Genomic DNA, 24,697 nt, shown 5'->3' on the forward strand with positions numbered 1-24,697 from the left:
CTTTAACTGATATTTTAAATTGAGCCTATAAATAATTGTGATAAATGTTGACACAAATTACAGTAGTTCAGGAATAAGTAACTTTTCATGCTTAATGTTTAATTTTTTTATTGTAATAATACCTATACTGTAGTCTTACTAAAATATACATTAATAATTTGTTATGATTGACACCTGTGTTTGTGAGATTACATCATTTTAACTATAATTAAAATACATCTATTTACACAAAAATAAAATCTTTGTCATGTTATTGTCTATCGGGAATGTTAGAGTTTGGTAATATTTGTGCAAGGTATCTGCTCCGAATCCTATCCGACTGAACTTGAGCAATGTCTTGAGGAGCAGGTGACTGGTCGTCATTCCATTCTGGGGGCCTCGAGTCTGTCTCTTCTTGGTCTGTGTATTCTTCACTGTCCAATAAATTTGCAGTTTCATCAATTGGTCTTGTCCTAAAACAAGTAAAGGAAACTTGTTGTAGTGTGGATGAAGAGTCGCATAAACTAGCCGCCGCGCGTATAAAAAAATAAAGCTCTGAAATAACATTAATTTTTACATGAACATTTAAGTAACATATATTGATGTCTGGTACTAGTTTTGTTACCTACTAGAAATCGTAATATAAGTTTTTACATGCAAAATATCTATTCACTCTATTTTCTTTGTACAAGAATCTTTAGCAACGAAAACTAGTACCAGAAATAAATATAATACATTATGTAAATGTTCACACCCAGTTTTATGTAATTTAAGGGTCCCCGGAAAGCTCGGTTCTCCATACAAACGTAGTTCCGCTCTAATTTTTAAACAACTAGCTAGATTAGTCTGAAACTTTGTACACATAATAGGATCAGGTATATCTATATCTTTAATTAGTTTATGTAACTTGGGATACCATAGTTAAAAAAATACAGCAAATTTAAGTTTTCATACAAAACTTGTTGGTCTTTTTCGTTTGTTTTATAAACTGGAGCTATATAAACTAATTACAGACCTAGATATACCTACAAAGCAAGCAAAGTTTCATTACAATCCAACACGTAGTCTTAAAATGAGAGCGGAACTACGTTTGTATGGGAAGGTGCAATTCGGCCGAGCTTGCCGGGGACTCTTAAGCAGGTTGTTTTGAAATTAGAGCGTACATTCGATTGTATAGGAGCGGTTTTTTAGCGGCGGGTTCGTGTGACTCTTAAATAGGTAGTATTAAGCCCGCTCCAGACTACGCTCCAGATTTCGCTGATTAGCGAACTAGACTCCACACTCGCGTTCGCGGCTTCGCACCGCGATTCGCGCACGAGTGTGGAGGACCCTTTAGGTAATTTCCCTCATTCTGTCATTACCGATTTTCAATGATTCTCTTCTGGTTAGCAACCTGCATTGCATTGTATTTGTGAAACTCAAAGGTACTTGATACTTACGGTTTTATGGATTCCCTAACACTCGGAGATAGGTTAAGTATGCCGTTATTGGCCGAGTCGACGATATAAACGAGTACAGCAGCTACCAAGGAAACTGAAACAAAAGAATCATTTTATTAATTAATGCTACAAGACCGAATCGACTGAAACGGCACTGCACCTGGTGACAACCAAAGCAGAGCAGGCGATAGAGAACAAGGAACTATGCCTAGCCACTTTTCTAGACGTGGAGGGGGCATTTGACCGCACCACGTATCAGGCAATCAACACTGCAGCATCTAAACATGGCATAGAACCGACAATCTGTAGATGGATTGGTACTATGCTAAATAGCCGACTAATAAAGTCCACCCTCATGGGAGATGAAATATTAGCCACGGCCACGAAGGGTTGCCCACAGGGGGGGGTTCTTTCACCGACTCTCTGGAGCCTGGTAGTGAACTCACTGCTGGAAGAACTAAACAAAGGCCCAATATACACGGTAGGGTATGCAGATGATTTAGTGATTCTTGTAAACGGGAAATTCCCGGGAACGGTATCGGAAATCATGAATACAGCACTGAAGCAAGTGGAGAGGTGGTGCAACCATCATCAGCTCTCCATCAATCCTGGCAAAACAGTAGTAGTACCGTTTACCAGGAAAAAGACCCTTAACGGCATGAAACAGCTGAAGCTTTATGGAAGGGTTCTGGAAATGTCCGATGAAGTGAAATATCTAGGTTTAACACTAGATAAAGAACTGAACTGGAAAAAGCATGTCGAAACTACCATAACCAAGGCACTGAGGGTGTTTGGAATGTGTAGAACGGCATATGGCAAAACGTGGGGTTTAAACCCAAAGGTACTGAGATGGATCTATACCATGATGGTAAGACCTATCATTCTGTACGGATGCCTGGCATGGTGGCCAAGGACACTAAAGAGCACATGCAGGGATGCCCTTACGAAAATACAAAGAACGGCGTGCATGGCTATTACTGGCGCGTTTAGAACGACGCCAACAGCGGCGATGGAGGTACTACTAGACCTCCCGCCGCTGCACCTAGTGATACAATCTGAGGCGCGGAAATCGTTACACAGGCTGGCTTTGACAGGCCTCTGGAGCGATAACAAGCCAAAGACTAAACACACAAACATGGAATGTGACAATTTCATGAAAAGGATTACGAATATGGGCTGCGATAAGATGCAACCCAAGTTTGTGTTCCGTAAGAATTTTAATGTTAAAGTTCCAACAAGGGCTGAATGGACCGAAGGTCTTGAAGCACCAATGTCTGATGAAAATTACATCATATGGTACACAGACGGGTCCAAGACAGATTCTGGTACTGGGGCAGGCATTTATGCAAATGACTTTAGTAGTAGCATAAGCATGGGCAATTACGCCACTGTCTTCCAAGCCGAGACATACGCTATAATTGCCTGTGCACATGAGAATATAGTTAGGCAAACCCAAGGGAAGAATATCTATATTCTCAGCGACAGTCAAGCTGCACTCAAAGCGCTTAAGGCGCCTAGAGTGGACTCTAGACTGGTATACAATGGCATCCAAGCTCTGAACAAGCTTGGAAGGCAAAACAAAGTGCAACTGGTGTGGATCCCAGGGCACGAGGGATTCATGGGCAATGAAAATGCAGATGAACTTGCCAGAGCCGGATCTGCAAACAACCTTATAGGTCCGGAACCATTCGTGGGGCTCTCACAGGGAACCATCACAACGGCTATCAAAGACCTTACTAAGACCAAACACCAGGAAGAATGGGACAGTCTGACGGGTCTAAAGCACTCAAAGCTCTTTATACAAGGGGTAGACTCTGGTTGGAGCAAAAAGCTTTGGAAACTTAGCAAACGGCAACTCCAAATAATAACGGGGGTGTTTACTGGCCATTACGGGGTCAAGGGAATCCTGGCCAAGATGGGGCACGCTGACAACACCGATTGTCGTATGTGTGGCGAAGAGGAAGAGACAATAGAACACCTTATGTGTGAATGTCACGCCCTCGCCAGACAAAGAATGAAGGACTTTGGAACAGGCTACCTGGTACCAAAGGAATTTAAAAAAGCTACCCATAAGGTCCATCATCCGGCATATGGAGAGGGTGGGGAAGGCTCTTGAGTAGCGGACGGATCTTTCCTAGGGGGTAACTGCACAAAAGATCCCTATGGGTCGAAGTGTATCCGTAAGGGCCCCCGAAACTATAAGATAAGATAATGCTACAAGACCTGAGGCAGTGTCTTGAAGTCAAACTAAACAGAGAAACCCTAGGAAGAGCTTTTAGTCAATGAACTACCATTGGCAGTAAAGGACAAACTCGTCGTTATGCGTAGTATCTCTACATAGTTTGTGTGTGTAAGTTATGTAATCCGTCTATCCAAAGATAGATATAACTCCGTAATAGATGGACACAGTCTAAGGAAAAAACGTGCCTCGAAAATCAAGAAAATTTGATTCTCGTTCAGAGGGCGCTACTAGTTTTGGCCTACAGTCGTATAGATGGCGTTGGCGGTTTCGTTTGTTATTTAACAATTTTAACGCATATCAGTGAAAGAACATGGGTCAAAATCATCAAAATAATTAATCCAAAAAAAAATCATTTAAATACATTTTATCGTATTTATACAAATCTTCATTTTTAGTTTTAAAGTGTGTCGACAGTTGGCAGTGAATTTACTGGGGTTACAAAGTTTACTATGACAGTACCGCTCTAGTATAAGTTACTCTATGGTCTATCCTACAAGGCTCATGCACATAATAAGTTCGATTAAATTTGAATTATTTGCAGTTGGAACACAGTTTCATTTGTTTTGTTTCGTTCAATTTTCAAACAAAACAAAATCAACTTTATTTCTTAAGCGAGGTTTAGACTAGCAAGAATTTGCATGCAATGAGGGCTAACGCGTATGCATTCGCCGCTAGGGGCGCTAGTGTAGATGGTGGTCTTTTCCATAGTTCGAAATGTCAAATGTCACTTCAATGACTGACAGCTGTTCTTTAGTCTTTTGGACCACCATCAACAGAGGCGCCAACTGGTGAGCAAAAAAACGATAGCCCTCATTTACGTTACATTGCTGACTACTAAGGTAAATGTAATGTAATGAAAATTGCATGCAAGTTCTTGCTAGTCTAAACCTCGCTTTACATATGGGTTCAAATATCACTGGAAAATATTTGTTTTTAGGGGATTTTTTACGTACCTAATGGTACCTAACGAACCCTTCGTGCGCGAGTCCGACTCGCATTTGGCCGGTTTTTATTTGTTTTATGGCTGGGCCTTAGGAGGCTATCGGAATATCTACGGCACCTGAACTTGACGCCTCAGGAGTCCCAACCCAAGAGCACAGTATACGTGGGAGCAGATTCTATCGCGTTAGTACAGATGTAGATAATTCTTTTCCATCGTATTTTCTCGGAAACGTTCGTATTTGTCATACTACTTCAGTCAACCTCAGTATTTTTACCGAGACTGACTGAAATAGCAAGACACGTTCGTGCGTTTCCGTGAAAATAATTATGCACTACATCTGTAACAAAATACGATCAATAACTGCAAATGTTTGTATTTTTATGTCAATGTAAATTTATCTGTGTGTCGTTGGCGTACGTGTCGCCATTATTTTTAGATTAAGCCAGGTCCCTACAGAAAACCAGCGCCACGGTTTGCCGCGGCACTATGCTGAGTGGGGATCCTTTTTGGCGTCCAAATGTTTTTTTTGTCTGCATGCTTTTCTTTTTTATGTACTATGTTGTGGCGTCAAATAAATGTATTTTCTTTCTTTCTTTCTTCTTCTTTCAAATAAATCCTAGCAATTACCAACTGTTTCCCTGTAACTTTGCTGTGGTTTAAAAATGAAGGTATGCATCGATATAAAATTAAGGCCAGTGCATACAGGATGCGTATGCAGTGTGTCACCATCTGTACCTCCTAGAAAATCAAGTTGCGCATGAACGTGCCGTATACGCAACCGGCGTGACCTGGCCTTTAGTTCATCTTTCACACGAAGCATTGATTATCTTACCAAAGAGACAAGCCAAGAAGAACATCTCGAGCATCAGATATCCATATTTGTCAACAATAACTCCAGCCAATAGAATTACAGTAGCCAATCCCAAGTTCTGGACGGCTTGACAACTGCAAAAAAGATTCAAAGATTTAGTAGAAAGTTTTGCTATCATTCCTCAATTGTTAAATCTGGCCACCTAACAGGATAAAGGCGTGTTTATCGTACTTAATTATTCTATCAGGTACAGATATGCATTTAAGAAAACTAATAATTTGTAGATAAGAAAATTTGTAACTACATAATATGAGTCGCTTAACTCAAACTCGGGTAAATCCATCTGTCAGATTATGCGATTTTGGTATTAAGATAAAAGGCAATAGAGTAGATATTTGCTGAGGGTCGAATGAATTTACCCGAGTATGAAGTTAAGCGATACATATGGGTGTAGGTACTACCAAATGTCATGTGTAAACATACAGAAATAGACGGCGATTACCTGCATTGGAGACATGTACCCTTTCACCCATAGAAAGTAATCCGATCTCAATATTTAAAATGTGCCACTGAACTTGTAATGTTAAAAATATTTCTTCATATGCCTACTTCAAAATACAGTGAAACTTGGTTAAGTGGGACCTGGATAAGTGGGAAACCTCTATAATAGCTGGGAATCATGGTGCGGTCCCGACACATTAGCACTGAATTACCTCTGTTAGTGAGGTAATACATACCTCTATAACTGGGATTAGTTGTTTCGATTTTATAGTCATATTTACCTCTACTATTGGGACAGAGAATGTATTTTAATACCTCTTTTTTACTGAGACTAATTTGAAAAATTACATTTGTTTAATTATTCTTTTAAAATGTTATAATAATTGACCACTATATCTGAGATAACGTCAATCTATAACCTCTCTAACTTGGACTTCATTGCAAATAAATTTCCGTATTTTTACTAACTGTCTACATATCCACAAATTCCATTTGGTTAATTGTATCTAAACGACTTCAAGATTTATTTAGTTTAACAGTGAAAACTGTCGAAACGAAAGCTAAAATCTTGATAAGTAACACGAAAAACCAAAAACCTTATTAACCACCTCTATAACTGAAATATCCTCTATTCTCACCTCTATTAATGTAACCCTCTGTAAATGAGACAGAAATTTATTTATACCTGGCTAATTGAGACCCTGGATTGCTCGCCCCTTGATGTCCCACTAATCCAGGTTTCACTGTACATGATAGGATACTTACATTCCGTATGCCGTTCCCAACTGATTCTCAGGTACAATAAGTGCCACCAGAGGCCACAGTCCAGCTGCCAATAGTGAATAGGAAATTCCCAACAATACCTGAAAATTAATAATTCAAATATGTCTATGCATACGTCACTGGTAACAAAATTGGTTAGTGCACAAATTGCTTTCGTTTTTAGTTCCTTTATATGTAGAGACCGTGCGTATTGGAGGCTCTGCCATCTCGTGACCGAAAACAATTCACGCTTCTAAGCAGGTGCTACACTTCACGCTGGCTTTATTTCACATAGTAGGATCTGGCATCTAGTGGCTTAAATCTAAAAAAAACCGGCCAAGGTCGAGTCGGACTCGCGCACCGAGAGTTCCGTACTTTTTAGTATTTGTTGTTATAGCGGCAACAGAAATACATCATCTGTGAAAATTTCAACTGTCTAGCTACCACGGTTCATGAGATACAGACGGACAGCGGAGTCTTAGTAATAGGGTCCCGTTTTTACCCTTTGGGTACGGAACCCTAAAATTGAAACTTGACACATGCTTCGCGCCAAGAACAGGAGGTTTCTGTGCTGCCGTCTACAGGTCATGCACGCTCCTGCACTAAATAAATAAATATTATAGGGACATTCAAGTCTCACGGTAAGCTCAAGAAGGCTTGTGTTGTGGGTGTTCAGACAACGATATATATATATATATAATACTTATACAAATACTTAAATACATAGAAAACATCCATGACTCAGGAACAAATATCTGTGTTCATCACACAAATAAATGCCTTTACCGGGATTTGAACCCAGGCCCATCGGCTTCATAGGCAGGGTCACTACCCACTAGGCCAGACCGGTCGTCAATACACTACACTACGTACCACTCCGATATACGGGTTGAAGAACGTGAATGCCAGCAAGCAATGTGCTCCTATCGTAGAGACGTTACTTATTATGACCCACATCACATTACGGCCGGTTTTGTCAATGAGCACGCCGAAAAATGGACTTAGAGCGGCTGAGAGTAAGTACACCATGGAGTTGGCAGTGTTTGCGTCTTGAGGTAAAAAGTCAAATTTTCGTTCAAAAAATAGTCTGAAAATTAACAACCATTATTTCGGTTCCTTTTCCTGATGTGGCGGTTTTCATAAACAAATTTGGATATTCCAAAGCAAACAGAGGGCCTACCGCGAAAAAAGAAATTTCGTTATTTGTCTCTCTATCACTCTTGCATATTCGAGCGATAGAGACAAATAGAAGGACGAACGAAATAAATGGTTCGTGATTGGCCCTCAGTATCGCTTTTTTCAAGATTTGTAAATAGTAAAACAAATATTACACCTTAACCCTTTACAAGGCATAAGGATGTCAGAAATTATGCAAAATTAAACTCAAAGTTCAAATTCACGTGGGAAATATATTCGCTCTGATTTATAAAGGCTTAAGCTAATTATCACAGCAATTTATTTATGTTATTATTATTATTCTTTTAAAAATAATCAATGCCTTTAAAGATCGTAAAAGCAAGAATGTTCAAATTTTTAAATTGTAAGTGACTCAACTAGTGTTCCAAAAGGTCGCCAGTTCGAGTCTTGCCCGAAGCGGTGTTCTTTTTCCTCTAATTTAAAAATGTGAAGTATTGTTTGCAGACGTATATCTCTGTTCAAATGGGGTTGGCCGGTCGAAGTATTTAGCAGATGGCGCCAGCTAAGCTTTCCCTGTAGATCCCTAGAATTGTGTCGAATTTTTGTTTTTTTTAATGGAATTTTATGCCCTGGATGCCAGCCCTTTAAGCGAAATCTCATAGAAAAAGGGGCAAGCTATGACGGCGCCATCTATGCAAACCTTTGACAGTTGCCAACCCCATTGAATACTTACTTTCCTAGAGCTATAAACGGAAAGATGGCCAAATAGTATGCCACACATATCACAGAAACAAGCCAAAATACTGATTTGAAGTGGATTATGTCACTCAGGTGGAATGGCTCACTGTTTTCGGACTCTTCCAGTCTGCCTAGGATCTTTTCGGCTCTGTGATCCATCCATCCAAGAATCAGACCACATATGAGTGAGATGAAACAGGTAAGAGCAGCTGAAATTATAGTAAACAAATTATGTATCTACAACTATTTACATCTTCTTGCAGCGGAGTCTAATTTATTTAATTAACATTTTTAAATCAGGCACCTGGAACATAGGTTATAATAATATTGTATGTCTTTCCCATCACGGAACAATGGTGTTCCGGACCCTTGGGAGGGATGCGTGGAGCTGAAGCCAACACGTAGACGCCCTTTTGACACTTTAATGAAATGTAAGGGGTAGACCGAGCGGATGCTGCCGTTGTCCGTGTCATGGGACGCACGCAAGGCAGCACCCGCTAGGGTGTAAGGACTATTGAGTTGATGGAATCTAAAATTAACTAGGTTAGGTATTGGGTGAAAGTGATGGATTAAGTACTGAGCTATGTGATAAAAAACTGGACGCCTGCCAAATAAAACGGTATGCAATTTTATTTCCAGCAGACGGTGGACTTGCCCTCACAAGATGGGCCTCCACAAAAAGCGACATCTAGGAAGGCTCAAGGGCAACACCGGTGTGAGCGGCTCAGGGGTATCGAGAGGCGTGCGCTGCTTTCTACCCAGTGGCTGTTAACAGCCACTGTGCCAATGCCAACTCGCGTCTTATGCATACTTCACTTCCACCCCTAGAGCTTATAGCTCTAACGACTCCACCCTGGCCGGCCAGCCAAGGCAAGTCAGAGGCAGAGGATCCCATCCCACCGACCCTCCTTCGGGTGACAGAACTCCTCCCCAGGAACACTCGGGTACGTGAGGTCGCTACTCCCCAACAGCTCGCCACAAGCTGCCCTACTTTAACTGATTACATTGGTAAAACCAGCGGGCGGTGGGGTCGTCACAGCCGTCGCCTTATTATTAAAATAAGCCTTAGCTTAAAATATTTTATAATGTAATTTAATATTATGCAATAAAAAAATCTAAATCTATTATTAAATAATAGTGGATTTGAAATAAAACTATGAAAAAGGATTATATAGCTGTAAAGGGTTCGAAACGTCGGGATGTATTATAAATTCAATATACGCGATATAATCCGTTTTCATAGTTTTATTTCATGAGTAACTATCGCGGTAACCGAAGACAATAGTGGATTTGGTTTTGATTACCTTGTCTTATAATAAACAATATACTTACCAATAAACAATGCAACTCCAAGTCTTTCATATCCCACAAAATAAGTGGACACCCACTTGTAGATGGGCCCCATGATCCAGAAGTTGACACTGCTGCCAAACCTGGAAAAGGACAACTGCAGGCCAAACACCATGTTCAGCTCTTTGCCTTTGAACCAGAGGACTACATAGTTATTCACCGCCACCTGCAGGGATTCTCCACCAATTCTGAAAGTACGAGTACATAAAAATACCAAATAAGGTAAGAAGAACAAAATAATATATATAGTAACCCTTATGATTAAGCGGTTTCCAAATATCCTTAAAAAAAAACCCTTATTATCCGCTCACCAACATTTTAAGCATAGGTATTGCCTATCAGATAGGGGTGGAAGTAAAATAGATAGGCCCTATCTATTTTACTTCCACCCCTGGAGCCTATAGAAGTGTCCTACGTGGGCGCAAAGATAGATAAAACTCCATAATAGATGGATACAGTCTAAGGAAAAAACGTGCCTCGAAAATCAAGAAAATTTGATTCTCGATCAGAGGGCGCTACTAGCTTTGGCCTACTGTCGTATAGATGGCGTTGACGGTTTCGTTTGTTATTTAACAATTTTAACGCATATCAGTGAAAGAACATGGGTCAAAATCATAAAAATAATTAATGCAAATAAAAAATCATTTATCCATATTTAAATACATTTTATCGTATTTTATAAATATTCATTTTTAGTTTTAAAGTGTGTCGACAGATGGCAGTGAATTTACTGGGGTTACAAAATTTACTATGACAGTACCGCTCTATCTTATTATATCCTCTATGGTGGGCGATCTCGTTGCGAACGCGAACGCCGTGGGCCCGCTGCGCCTATTCGCTTCGCGTTCGCGAGTTGTTCGGTTACGTAAGACGCAGCGTAAGGAAAAAAAGCGCCGAGGGTTTCGTACTTTTTAGTATTTATTGTTATAGCGGCAACAGATATACATCATCTGTGAAAATTTCAACTGTCTAGCTATCATACAGCCTGGTGACAGACAGACGGACAGTGGAGTCTTAGTAATAGGGTCCCGTTTTTACCCTTTGGGTACGGAACCCTAAAAAGGTGCCTCGGAAATCAAGCTAAAGTTATACTCGATTAGAGTGCGCCACACCTTTGGCCTATACTCGGGTAGATGGCATTGGCAACACCGTTTAATATTTAACAATTTTAACACATATCAGTGAAAGAACATCGGTCAAAGTCATATGGCATTCTAAAAAAATATATAAAAAAACATCCATTTATATATATATATATATTTTTTTTTTATTTTTTTTTTATTTATTTAGGAAACAAACAGTCACATACAGATAAGTTTAAACTTGCAGATATACAATAAGACCTATAGTTCCATTAATTATAACATACTGATATTGATAACAAGTAGAAACAGGGCTTGTTCGGCACTGCCTATAAATAGGAAGATACACAGAAGTAACAATTGGATACACAACTAATAAAGTACCTAAGTATCAAACATGCTTACAAACATACATACGTTACATAAGACTATAGAAAAATTACAATTTTTTTTTTTAAAACAAAGACTGCTATGGAAAAAGTAAGCTCCGCAGACCACTACTATATTTACCGAAAGACAATGAGAAGATATCTAGATTTATGAAATTAACATTGTAATCATGACAGGCTCGTCTAAAAAAAGCATTTTTGGCGAAATTAGATCTACAAAAATCGATATGGAATGTTTGGGGGTGGCGCGTGGGAATACGAGGCAATTTAAAGACAATTTTTTCAAGAAGAGTGGAAGAATCAGTAAGGCCATTTAAGAGTTTATACAGAAACATTTGGTCTATATAAACACGTCGTGTATCTAGTGGCCCTAGACTACGACTAGTCATACTTGTTATGAACAAAATGCTGCACTTCATGATAAAAGCAAGCCGCTCTGCACAGTGATAGTAGGGACCAAACTGAGCGATTTGACCCGCAGCAGCGGCAGTTTCACCCCTTAGGAACATAGATGGCGCCACTTCTTTAAAAAATATTTCAAAAAATTCTACAAGCTGAACCAATGAACCGATTTAAATGTTTAATATCTCAAATGAAAGCGCATTATATACATTACTTTTAAAAAAATACTCAAAAAATATATACTCAATACTTTTGATAAAAACGGGAATTTTAAGTTTGTTCTTTTACTCGATTGATAGTTTTTACTTGATTTCTCAAAAAAATTGTATGGAATATGAATAGTTTAATGCATGTATATATTACTGAATAAATAACAAGTATTATAAAAAAAACCCGACACCGATATCTCTCATACTCTTCGAAATATGAAAGTTTGAATGTGAGTGTAAATTTCTTCAAGATATATTCCAAATAATTCTACAAGCTAAACTATTCGACCGATTTTAATGTTTAATATCTCAAATAAAAGCTCATTATATATACTACTTATAAAAAGATATTAAAAAAACATATACTGAATACTTTTGGCAAAAAACGGCATCTTAAGTTTTTTTTCTTACTCGATTGATAGTTTTTACTTGATTTCATAAAAAAAAATTATGGAACATGAATAGTTTAATAAATATATATATAGTACTGAGTATATAAAAGTATTACAAAAAAACCCGATACCGATACCTTTCATTCTTCGCGAAATATTTAAGTTCAATTATGCACGTTCTTACAAATAAATTCTTTAAAAGAAATCTTCAACCGCAGTAAGTGCACTGATTTTAATATTAAATGTGTCATATGAAAAGAAATCACCCAATTTATTTTAATAAATAAAAAAATTAATAAATAAAAACTGAATAAAGTTTTTTCCTGGTGCTGAACTACAAAAAAATATAACAAATCTAAAATTAGGAATTATTTTTATTTAAAGTGACTACATTTGTAAACAAAAAACTCAAATGTCCTCTTCGGGTTCACCGGTAGATGTAGAACTGAAAAAAAAAGTCGTTTTGAGAAGTACTCGTACCATTTCAATACTACAAAATCACCGATCATACATGAACTGGTTGCTGTAGATTACTGTTGGATAATTTTTGTGCCTGTAGATTCACTGTTGAATTATTTTTGTGCCTAGTTGATTACCATTAAACCTATAATTTTGTGCCAGACCTGTAATCAGTGGTCAGCATGCAAAATAACTCTGGATTGAAAATTACATTAACTTACTTTTGATTTGTACAGCCACCTTTGCATGATTTACACTGGGCTGTGCATGGTAAGCTGACGCGACGACACTCACAACGCATAGTTTCGCAGCCAGATTTGCAGCCACAATGGTCCAAGAGGCTTAATTTCGACCAAATCGCTGTAACTGCCGACCATTCCAGAGTCCAACTCTCTTTTTCCTCAGTCCATCCCTAAGAAGATGGACATGGTATGGAAACTTCTGGTTTCATAGCGTTTCCCCATATATGGCCCGCTTGGTAAGCCGCTCGAAGTGCATGTTTATAGAGAGCAGCTGATGTAGGTGGCAGGCTTGTCACAAACTTGTTTTTTTGAAGCAAACAAATATTTGTGAACTTCATTTACGTTTATGTGTTCCGTTTGGCCAAACAATAACACAAATCTAGGGTAACTTTATACTAAAATTAAAATATGTAGTTACACACCTGACAACTGACAAAATCAAAAACTTAAAAGTTGACATACTCCTATTTTCCCGTCTTTTTATAGTGGCCAGAGAAAGGCAGCTTGATCTGAACGAATTCTTGGAAGAATTCTTGAATTGTTGTACTGGAGTACGAAAACCAAATTTGTCCACCTTCGTTGTCAGTCAATGGAGGGCGTCGTTCAGGGAACAAATCTGATTTGGCCGAGAAATTAGAACCTGCCAACCCTGCCACCTACATCAGCTGCTCTCTATAAACATGCACTTCGAGCAGCTTACCAAGAGGGCCATATATGGGGAAACGCTCTGAAACCAGAAGTTTCCATACCATGTACATCTTTTTGGGGATGGACTGAGGAAAAAGAGAGTTGGACTCCGGAATGGTCGGCAGTTACCGCGATTTGGTCTCAATTAAGCCTCTTGGACCATTGTGGCTGCAAATCTGGCTGCGAAACTATGCATTGTGGGTGTCGTCGCGTCAGCTGGCCATGCACAGCCCAGTGTAAATCATGCAAATGTGGCTGTACAAATCAAAAGTAAGTTAATGTAATTTTCAATCCAGGGTTATTTTGCATGCTGACCACTAATTATAGGTCTGGCACAAAATTTTAGGTTTAATGGTTAACAACTAGGCACAAAAATAATTCAACAGTAATCTACAGCAACCAGTTCATGTACGATCAGTGATTTTGTAGTATTGGAATGGTACGAGTACTTCAAAACGACTTTTCTTTTTCAGTTTTACATCTACCGGTGAACCATATAATTTGACATCACCTAATAATAATTAGTTGCCCTTTTATTTTTGTATTTAATACACTGACAATTATCTGATTCAATTCGGCTTATATGTATAAAAACTACTAAATTGACCTACTTTTATATTATACACATAGATTTAAGATTAGACCCTAAGTATGCATGTATTATTGCTATGCCCCCACGGGGTCCATGTGGAACTACCAAGAATTTGTAATACCTATAAAACCATGGTTGCAATAAATAAATATGAACCCGAAGAGGACATTTAAGTTTTTTGTTTACAAATGTAGTCACTTTAAATAAAAATAATTCCTAATTTTAGATTTGTTATATTTTTTTTGTAATTCACCACCAGGAAAAAACTTTATTCAGTTTTTATTGATAATTTTTTTATTTATTAAAATAAATTGGGTGATTTCTTTTCATATGACACATTTCATATTAAAATCAGTGCACTTACTGCGGTTGAAGATTTCTTTTAAAGGATTTATTTGTAAGAACGTGCATAATTGAACTTAAATATTTCGTGAAGAATGAAAGGTATCGGTGTCGGGTTTTTTTGTAATACTTTTATATACTCAGTACTATATATATATTTATTAAACTATTCATGTTCCATAATATTTTTTTTAAGAAATCAAGTAAAAACTATCAATCGAGTAAGAAAAATAAATAAAAAGATGCCGTTTTTTGCCAAAAGGGTTCAGTATATGTTTTATGATTATTTTTTATAAGTAATGTATATAATGAGCTTTTATTTGAGATATTAAACATCGAAATCAGTCAAATAGTTAAGCTTGTAGAATTTTTTGAAATATATTTTGAAGAAATTTACACTCACATTCAAACTTTTATATTTCGTGAAGTATGAGAGGTATCGGTGTCGGGTTTTTTTTATAATACTTGTTATTTATTCAGTAATATATACATGCATTAAGCTATTTATGTTCCATACATTTTTTTTGAGAAACCAAGTAAAAACTATCAATCGAGTAAAAAAAAAACTTAAGATGCCGTTTTTTGTCGAAAGTAATCAGTATATATTTTTTGAGTATTTTTTTAAAAGTAATTTATATAATGAGCTTTCATTTGAGATATTAAACATTTAAATCGGTTCATTGGTTTAGCTTGTAGAATTTTTTGAAATATTTTTTTAAAGAAGTGGCGCCATCTCTGTTCCTAAGGGGTGAAACTTGCGCTGCTGCGGGTCAAATCACTCAGTTTGGTCCCTACTAGCACTGTGCAAAGCGGCTTGCTTTTATCATGAAGTGCAGCATCCGGGCAAAAAATGGCCATAACAAGTATGACTAGACGGTGTGTGCTATTCTCTGACATATTCAGACCGTGGCGGAAATTGAGCGACTTTAACAGCTTTTTTTGGATTCTTTCAATTCTTTTTATGTGAACGGTATATTGAGGGGTCCAGACGACGCTACCGAACTCTAAAATGCTGCGAACGTAAGAGGAGTATAATACTTTTAGGGTGTTTGGATCTTTAAATGGTTGAGATAGTCTAAGTATCAGGCCCAATTTCTTGTAGGCCCTCTCGGAGATGTGGTCTATGTGTGAAATGAAGTTAAGCTTAGAATCCAAAATAATACCAAGATCTCGGACCTTGGTGATTCTATTTATGATCTTTCCTGAAAAACTATAATTGAAAAGAAGGGGACTTTGTTTATGAGTGAAAGTAATATAGTTGCATTTATCAGGGTTCAGAAGCAATTGGTTATAACCGCAATATGCGGCAAAGCTATCAAGATCGCGTTGCATGTCCAGGCAGTCGTATTTGTTTTTATGATTTTGAAATTTTTTGTATCGTCTGCATAAACTAGATGTCTTGAACTAGAAAACGATGAACCCATGTCGTTTACATATATGATAAATAAAAGCGGTCCTAAATGAGAGCCTTGAGGGACCCCTGAATCAATGGTTAAGTATCTGGAAGTATAGCCTCTTAGTGATACTGCCTGGCATCGGTTCTGGATGTAGGATTCAATCCACCTGTAGAGGTCTCCGTGTATACCGAGTTCGTATAATTTGTGTAATAACATAGTGTGATTAATTTTATCAAAAGCTTTTGAGAAATCGGTATACACGGCGTCAACCTGATGACCGTTGCCAATAGCGTTTAAAATAAAATCAGTGAAGGTAATAAGATTGGTGTCAACACTACGGCCACGAAGAAAACCGTGTTGGTCAGGGGAAATTATACGAATGATACAATTTGTCAATTCGGATGTAACAATTTTTTCTAATATTTTGCCAAAAATGCATAATTTAGATATGGGTCTATACTGTGTAACATCATGTTTATCTCCGCTTTTATGTATTGGTGTTATTAAAGCCGTTTTCCAAACAGACGGGAAACAACCCTCGGATAACGATTTACGGAAAATAATAGTAAGAGGAGTAGCCAATTCCTTGCTACAGCGAGAGATTAAAATTGGATGAATACGGTCAAGTCCCGCTCCCTTATTTGTGTTAACCTGTTGGAGGTGTTTAAGAACGAGTTTATTATTTATGTTAATCGAAGAGATATCTACAGGGCTATTGTTAGTATGAGAATTTGGAGAAACAGGGTACGTATATATATATATGTTATACATATAAATTTTTTGATGTTTTTATACATTTTCATTTTTAGTTTTAATGCTGTGTCGATAGATGGCAGTAAATTTACTGTGACTACAAAATTTACTATGACAGTAACTCTCTATAGGGAGCGTGCATAAACTGTAGGGGGCAGCACAGGAGACGTCAGATTTTTGGCGCGAGGCGTAAATGTGTAGTTTATGCTTCCAAAGTAGCCCACAAGATGGCAGCACTTGCATTGGCGTGAAGTGTCAATGTACATGTGATGTACATGTTTATGGTTCCGATTCAGGTCACAAGATGGCAGACCCTCCAACGCGCACGGTCCCTATATACACTCTATTCTCTTTGGCAGTATGTAAGCTTACGCGAGGTCTACAGCTCACAGAGCCACTAGTTATTCTATTTTTATTTCTTAAATTTAGGACAATTGCTGTACCATACAATACAAAAATCTACTTTTTCAATAGTTATATAAGGTTGATATCTTTCTTGAATCAAACTATAGAACCTTGTCAAATGAATGGGCTAGCAGTTTGAACTGGTAAGTCTTTTTCTGGGTTAGCCGTCTTAAAGGGACGCCCATTGAAAGGCTTTTATTGAGGAAAGGGTTTTTCCGGTCCCTGGAACATACACTATTCATAAACATTTGTCAAATCTAACAAACCAATGATAATTGTTTGTCCCTATTCATCATTTTGACATTTCTGTTTGTTAGAAAGAGACAAAATTTAATAGAGATTAGGTTTACCCCCGTATTCATAGACATGAACACTACAGGCATTTTTAGTTATTTGCCAAATTATAACATTTCTTATACAATTACTTACCCAAAAATAAATCTTCCGAGTATTATCAACCAGAATGCATTTATGTATGCACCTGCTGCAAAAACTACAGCTCCAATCAACACAATTGTCATGTAAATAATGGTCCCCAATCTCACACCAAAGTACCTGTAACATAATTATGTAAGTTTGTGGTACCATGATTTTTCATTTAATACCATTTGAAATCAGGGAAACTAATGAACTTTTTTACTATAATCAAAATTAAGTGTATTCGTAAAACACACACAAATTATTTATTGTATGTTTGGGTTGCATGCAGTAAAATTGCAAAGTAGGTCACAGATGTCCACAGGTCAACATAATGCAGAGATGGATATATTTATCACAGTAGCTATGTGAGTCATCATTCAAAACAAAGTACACATACCTATCTACAAGATATCCCCCTATGAAACATAATATCACATTTGGCCAGGAATAAATTGAGTACACTAAGGCAAACTGGGATGTGTTCAAGTGCAAGTCTTGTTTGAAATTGTCCGCCAGCGCCCCGGGGGTGTCATAACAGAAGTAGGAACCTGCAAACAAGCCGTTTACATTAGAGTTGGGCCGAATATGGACTTTGCCAAATACAAATATTCGGTTCAGCTCATACCAAACCGAAAATTTGGTTGGGCTAAAACTGCCTAAATCGCTAACAAAATCATTTACGTCCGCGGTCTGCACTCATAACGTGTTTTTGACCCTTCTCCTCCCAACTGACCGGGAATGTTTATGAAAAGAAAGGGCAACGACTCATACCTGAGGGCCTACCATGAACCATGTTCGATGTGTTGCCTCCCTGTCATGCTTATGTACGAATTTACAAGTGCAAGTGAGAGGCAACACATTGAACATGGTTCGCCGTAGGCCCTCTGATCAAGAAGTGCATCCGCGCTAACAAGCAAATGCCCTTAAAACAATATGATTATTCGGTAAATATTTGGCTGTTCAAACCAAACTATTCGGCCAAATATGAACATTGATAAATATGCCGAATACCGAATATTCAGCCCATCTCTAGTTTTAATTATTATATCTAATCTAATAATATAATAATAATAATCTACAAACAACGAGTAGACGTGTGGTAAACATTCCTCTTTGCATACGAGAAAAACTTGCAGAGAAAAGAAGACTTAGAAGAGTCTGGCAACTTAGTAGACATCTGGAGGACAGGCGGCTGTTTCAAAAAACTGCTCGGGAAGTAAAAGTGATGATTGCCGAAAATGAAAACTACACATTTCAACAACAACTTTTGTCACTATCGGCGAAGAAGTGTGATGAGTACTCCTTGTGGAAACTTACAAAACAATTCAAAAGGCCTCAACAAGCTGTTCCGCCACTGAAATCTCAGTCGGGTTCATGGGTTAAAAGTCCCAAAGAAAAAGCCGAACTCTTCGCGCAACACCTTAGCAAAGTTTTTATGCCCAATACTAGCTCAATGACAGACTTCGAACATGAGGTGAAGGCTTACCTGGAAAGCGATCAACAACTATCACTGCCTATCCATGCTATTACTCCAAGAGAACTACAAAAGGCAATAAAAATGCTAAGCAATAAGAAGGCACCTGGTTTCGACTTAATAACGGCAGAAGTCTTGAAACACATACCTAAAAAATCTATTGTCTATGTGACTATGCTTTTTAATGCCATAATGCGAATACATTATTATCCCAGACTATGGACAGTTTCTCAAATCTGTATGATACCCAAACCAGGAAATACGCCTACAGACCCAAGTTCCTATAGACCAATTAGTCTTCTGCCAATAATGTCAAAACTCTTCGAAAAGCTTTTCCTGCGGAGACTCAAGCCAATCCTAGAAAAAGAAGCTATCATACCCAACCACCAGTTTGGATTTCGAGAACAACATTCAACAGTAGAACAAGTACATTGTGTGGTAAACAAGATAAAACAATCATTGGAACAAAAGGAATACTGTGCCGCTGTGTTTCTGGATATCCAGCAAGCATTTGATAGAGTCTGGCACGATGGACTATTGCATAAACTGAAAATGTTATTACCAAACTCATTTTATATGGTTTTAAGATCTTACCTACAAGACAGAAAGTTTCAGGTCAAGTTTGGCGATGAAGTATCCCAGTTGTACAACATCAAAGCCTCTGTCCCGCAAGGCTCGGTACTTGGTCCTGTTCTTTACTCAATTTTTACGGCTGACCTACCATGTAGTGAAGAAGTAGTAACGGCAACATATGCAGACGATACAGCCTGTCTTGCAAGCCACGTAAACCCAACCATAGCAGCTGAAAAATTACAAACTCATTTACGCAAGATAGAAGAATGGCTTGAAACGTGGAGAATAAAGCCAAATGTTAATAAATGAGTACAAATAACATTCACACTACGAAGAGAGAGCTGTCCAGCCGTGAACCTGAGAGGAGAACAGCTACCCCAGGAAACTTGTGTAAGATACCTTGGTCTTCACCTGGATAGGAGACTAACATGGGCCAACCATATTAAAACAAAGAGAAAAGAAGCAGACCTTCGTTACAAGCGCCTGTACTGGCTGATCGGCCGACAATCACCTCTGACACTATCTAATAAAATGCTAGTGTATAAAAGCATTATAAAACCCATATGGACATACGGGATTGAACTCTGGGGAACGGCCAGTAACTCAAACCTCGAGATTCTACAAAGGTTTCAGAATAATGTCCTAAGGGCTGTAACATGTGCACCATGGTTTGCAAAGAATACAGAGATACATGAATACCTAAATATTCCAACAATCAAAGAGGAGGTTAACAGATATTGTGTTAAGTACAAAGAACGACTAAAAAAACATACAAACGAACTTGCAAGGGACTTGGTTAACATCAATGACAATCCGAGTAGGCTGAAAAGGTGGCAAATACTGCGGCTAGACCAGAGGCACTAGAAGATAAATTATATTATATTTTATAAAAGTCAAGAGAGAGTATTTAATGGAAGACCTCTCAAAACCCTTAAAAAGACAGAACATCTGATTATGGCTAGAACGGCCGATTGCAGATAAAATGAGAGAAAAAAAAAAAAAAAAAAAAAATATATATATATATATATATATATATATATATATATATATATCTAACACACACACATACCTACTCTCACACACACACAGACCACTCCTTAAATATAAATTCCACTTACGCATGTCTCTCCTGAATGCTTTATTTTGATTGTATTTTTTTTTGTTTGCATATATTTTCCTGCATGCACTTTTTTGTAGTTAAATTAATTTTATATTTAATATCTCTCATTCAAAAAACGGCCATCATATTCAGTTTTGTTAAAATCTCTCAGTAAATTTTATTTACCCGGTTCCCGAGATACAGGCTGCGCCTAGTTTGGGGCCGATGGATATTAGCTTAATTGCAAAATCAAATTTTTTGTCAAGTTCAATCTGTGATGTCAATTTGTAAAATATTTGGTAAATAAACGATCTGTATTGTATTGTATCAAAAAAAAGTTAAGGTCAGAATTTCAAAAAGTGACAATCAACTCATTATATTCTTCATTCTATTACTTTTTCATTTATAATCATGTTGAAAATTTGTATTTATCGATATATAACATGAAAGTTCTATCTAAACTATGAAATCATGCTAAGTGAACTATGATTTAGACGTACCAGCATCAGCTGCCTGTCTAAAACGAAATAATAATAATAAATACAATAGGAAAAAATTACCAAAACAAAGGAAGCACATTAACATCAGCGCAAAGAAGCGATGCACCCTGTTGGCAGGATGACACCATGAGGAAGTGGGCAGAGTTGTCCTGTTACTGCCACTGGCTCCAGGATTCTCCATCGTGCTATAGAACAATATCACATTAAATTATGAGCGTAAATTCAAAAAATAAATGTAAATATTTACGATTGTATAATTCTTACCAGATATGCGGCCCAGTTTTTACACTGTGTTAAAATATCAACGAGACAAAGCTCTGAGTCACTAATAAACAACTAAATGTAATAATACACCACGCATTGATAAAACATTACAGTCACATTATCGACAACACCACGTAAATATTCCAGGGGCGCATTTGCTTTACTCACAACAAAAGCGCTGATTATGAGGGATGTTGGTCAGATAACATTATATCGATGATAAAAGGGGCTAATAGTTGAATAGATCAATCAATAAATAAACAAATCATATTTCTATGCTGGTACTAGACACAGTAGAATGGAAATGTAAATAGCAATCGAGCACAAAGCACAAAGTCACAAACTGCACAAAGTACAGTCTTAATCAACAAAATGACAGATATTTGACAAGCGATATCGAATCTTTTTTTTTCGGATATTACCCCAGATAAAATAGGTTGCAGAGAGGCAATAAGATTTGATCGGTGTTCGAACTTTTTATCCACTCAACACTCGCGTTTGCGGCTTCGCGCCGCGATTCGTGCACGAGTGTGAAGAGGCTTTACACTGTCAGCCATGAATCTAGTACAACACTCGTATGGAAATAGAGAAAGATAGTCTTATTGCGATTCCTATAAGAGGAAAGAAAAAATAGTGCCATGCTTTGTCCTTATCACCGACCGGGTGGTATCATAGGTAGGAGGCGATGGCGAAATACCGAAATTTATAAGAGTGAAAGAGAAAAAATCCTATGCTGCCCAAATTTTATATGAATATTCTTTCTCTTACCCCCGGTCGCTCGGTGGCGCGTCTATAACTACTTGTATATCAAGGGCCTGACACTTTGATAAGCGCCATCCACACTCGTGTGCGAATCGCAGCGTTAAGCCGCGAACGCGAGTGTGGAGTCTAGTATCTAATCAGCGAAATCGACTCCACACTCGCGTTCGCGGCTTCGCGCCGCGTAGTCTGGAGCGGCCTATAGAGAAAGATAGTCTTATTGCGATTCCTATAAGAGGAAAGAGAAAATAGTGCCATGCTTTGTCCTTATCACCGACCGGGTTTTTTTCATGGTCGGGTTATGGCAGCATAGGTAGGAGCATAGAAGGCGATGGCGAAATACCGAAATGTATAAGAGTGAAAGAGAAAAAGGATTATGCTGCCATACATTAACCTGTCAATACATGAATATGTCTTTCTCTTACCCCTGGTCGCTCGGTTTCATGTCTATAACTACTATAGTATGTCTATGTTGTATATACATATATATACTATGTCTATGATCTAGTATAACTGGATCGGTCATGAGGGGAGGTGGGAAATGACCGAACGGGATAGTCTTATGTATCTTTCAGTAGGAGTAGCAGAGAAAGCGCTGTTATCACAGTCTCACATTTTTTTTATTCACCACCGTAAATTTGTATGGTTTATGGTGGGCTACAAATCTAATCGACCAATCATATTGTCGCATTGCGTATGTTCTGTCCCTCACGGGAGCACGCGTATAGCTCATCTATGTAATGCTAGGTCTATGCTGTCAGCATATCACTTTCTCGCTCACTTATTAAGCTCGCTCCAGACTACGCGGCGCGAAGCCGCGAACGCGAGTGTTAGCGCGCTGATTAGCGAACTAGACTCCACACTCGCGTTGCGGCTTCGCGCCGCGATTTGCGCACGAGTGTAGAGGGGTCTCTAGGTCTATGCCTCGACAAGACTCAGGGGACGCAGCTATGCGGTGGAATGAGATAGCCATATCGCTTGTTCCCTGTATGCGTATCTGCGTGGGCTTGGCACGCATGTAAACCTAAACCAGGCAATAGACGACAGAGGGCCCACTGCCAACACGTAGTTCGCAAATTGCGGGTATCTTTCTCTTTTACTCCAATTAAGGCGTAATTAGAGTGTCAGGGAAATATTCTCGCAATTTGCGAACTTCGCTGTTCGCGGTAGGCCCTTTGTCACAGATTAATAAATAGTTACTACGTAACAGATACATCATTCCCATACAAAAGCGAAAATACCTACGCTATAATAGCCTACAAAATCTTGATAATAATACCTGCTGCTCAGGACGAGAAGAAATGTACCATAAGTATGCGCACAAAGAGTCGAGACTGTCTTGCTCGCCGTGCGAGCCACGTGCCAACGCGTCATCGTAAGAATGCGCTAGGGTTGTACTGTTACTTATTTTATTATTGTAATAAAACGAATGTTGCAAATCAACCATATTTTATATTAGTCAATCAAATATTTAAAAACAACACTTATAATACCTGACTCAAAAAACTCCTTAATTTACGATTTATCTACTTATGTTCAAAGAAATAAATAGTGACAAAATTCATAAAGATAGATTTAAAATACTACTCACCTTTCTTTGTCTCTCGGAAATGAAAAAACCGGCCAAGTGCGAGTCGGACTCGCCCACCGAGGGTTCCGTACTTTTTAGTATTTGTTGTAATAGCGGCAACAGAAATACATTATCTGTGAAAATTTCAACTGTCTAGCTATTACGGTTCATGAGATACTGAGATACAGCCTGGTGACAGACGGACAGCGGCAACGGAGTCTTAGTAATAGGGTGCCGTTTTTACTCTTTGGGTACGGAACCCTAAAAAACGACATATTTTCTTTTGTTTTTTGACTTTTACACCCATCTACTGCACAATAATTACGTGGTTTCGGCATTTCGAAGCGTAAGCGCTCAGGCGGGCGTTCGGCGACCCTCTGTCGATTATATCGTCGGCGATACGCCGAGCGGTAGGCATATAGCGCGTGGCTTTGAGCGAGTGAAGGAGGCCTGCCTTTGTCGCGAATATCGCGAATCGGCTAATAGCTGCCAACGTCATGGAGTAGATGGCGCTCGTAGTCACGTTTAAGTGAAATAACCGCTTCTAGGTTGTTGTGATTTTTAAGGGTAAAACAAGAGGGTATACGCGCGAACGACAGTAAGAAAAGGAGGTGGGGTGCGAACAAAGCTACGGCAAGAGGGATATTTGCTTTAGGATCTATTCAAGGAGTTTCTTATGGTGTTATTAGAATAATGAGGTGTCTATTGTAGATTGTGACTAACATTCATTGTGATATCAGTATTCAGAGTGTCAACAGTGATCCGAGGGAATTGTTCATGGCTAA

General features: G+C 38.3%; 1 protein-coding gene across 1 annotated transcript; it reads right to left on the minus strand.

Annotated features, from left to right (window-relative positions):
• Nucleotides 1-82: 82 nt before the first annotated feature.
• LOC134741059 (major facilitator superfamily domain-containing protein 1-like) lies at nucleotides 83-21,878 on the minus strand. Its single transcript, XM_063673821.1, has 11 exons — nucleotides 21,584-21,878; nucleotides 21,380-21,504; nucleotides 18,071-18,221; nucleotides 17,683-17,808; nucleotides 9,885-10,090; nucleotides 8,548-8,761; nucleotides 7,551-7,764; nucleotides 6,681-6,778; nucleotides 5,436-5,548; nucleotides 1,419-1,512; nucleotides 83-452 (listed from the first exon to the last, which is right to left on the minus strand). Exons 2-11 carry the CDS (start codon nucleotides 21,498-21,500, stop codon nucleotides 251-253), a joined length of 1,539 nt encoding a protein of 512 aa, XP_063529891.1. The 5' UTR covers nucleotides 21,501-21,504; nucleotides 21,584-21,878; the 3' UTR covers nucleotides 83-250.
• Between the last annotated feature and the right edge of the window lie 2,819 nt (nucleotides 21,879-24,697).

This window comes from Cydia strobilella, chromosome 4, assembly GCF_947568885.1.
Source record: "Cydia strobilella chromosome 4, ilCydStro3.1, whole genome shotgun sequence".
Classification (NCBI taxonomy): Eukaryota; Metazoa; Arthropoda; class Insecta; order Lepidoptera; family Tortricidae; genus Cydia; species Cydia strobilella.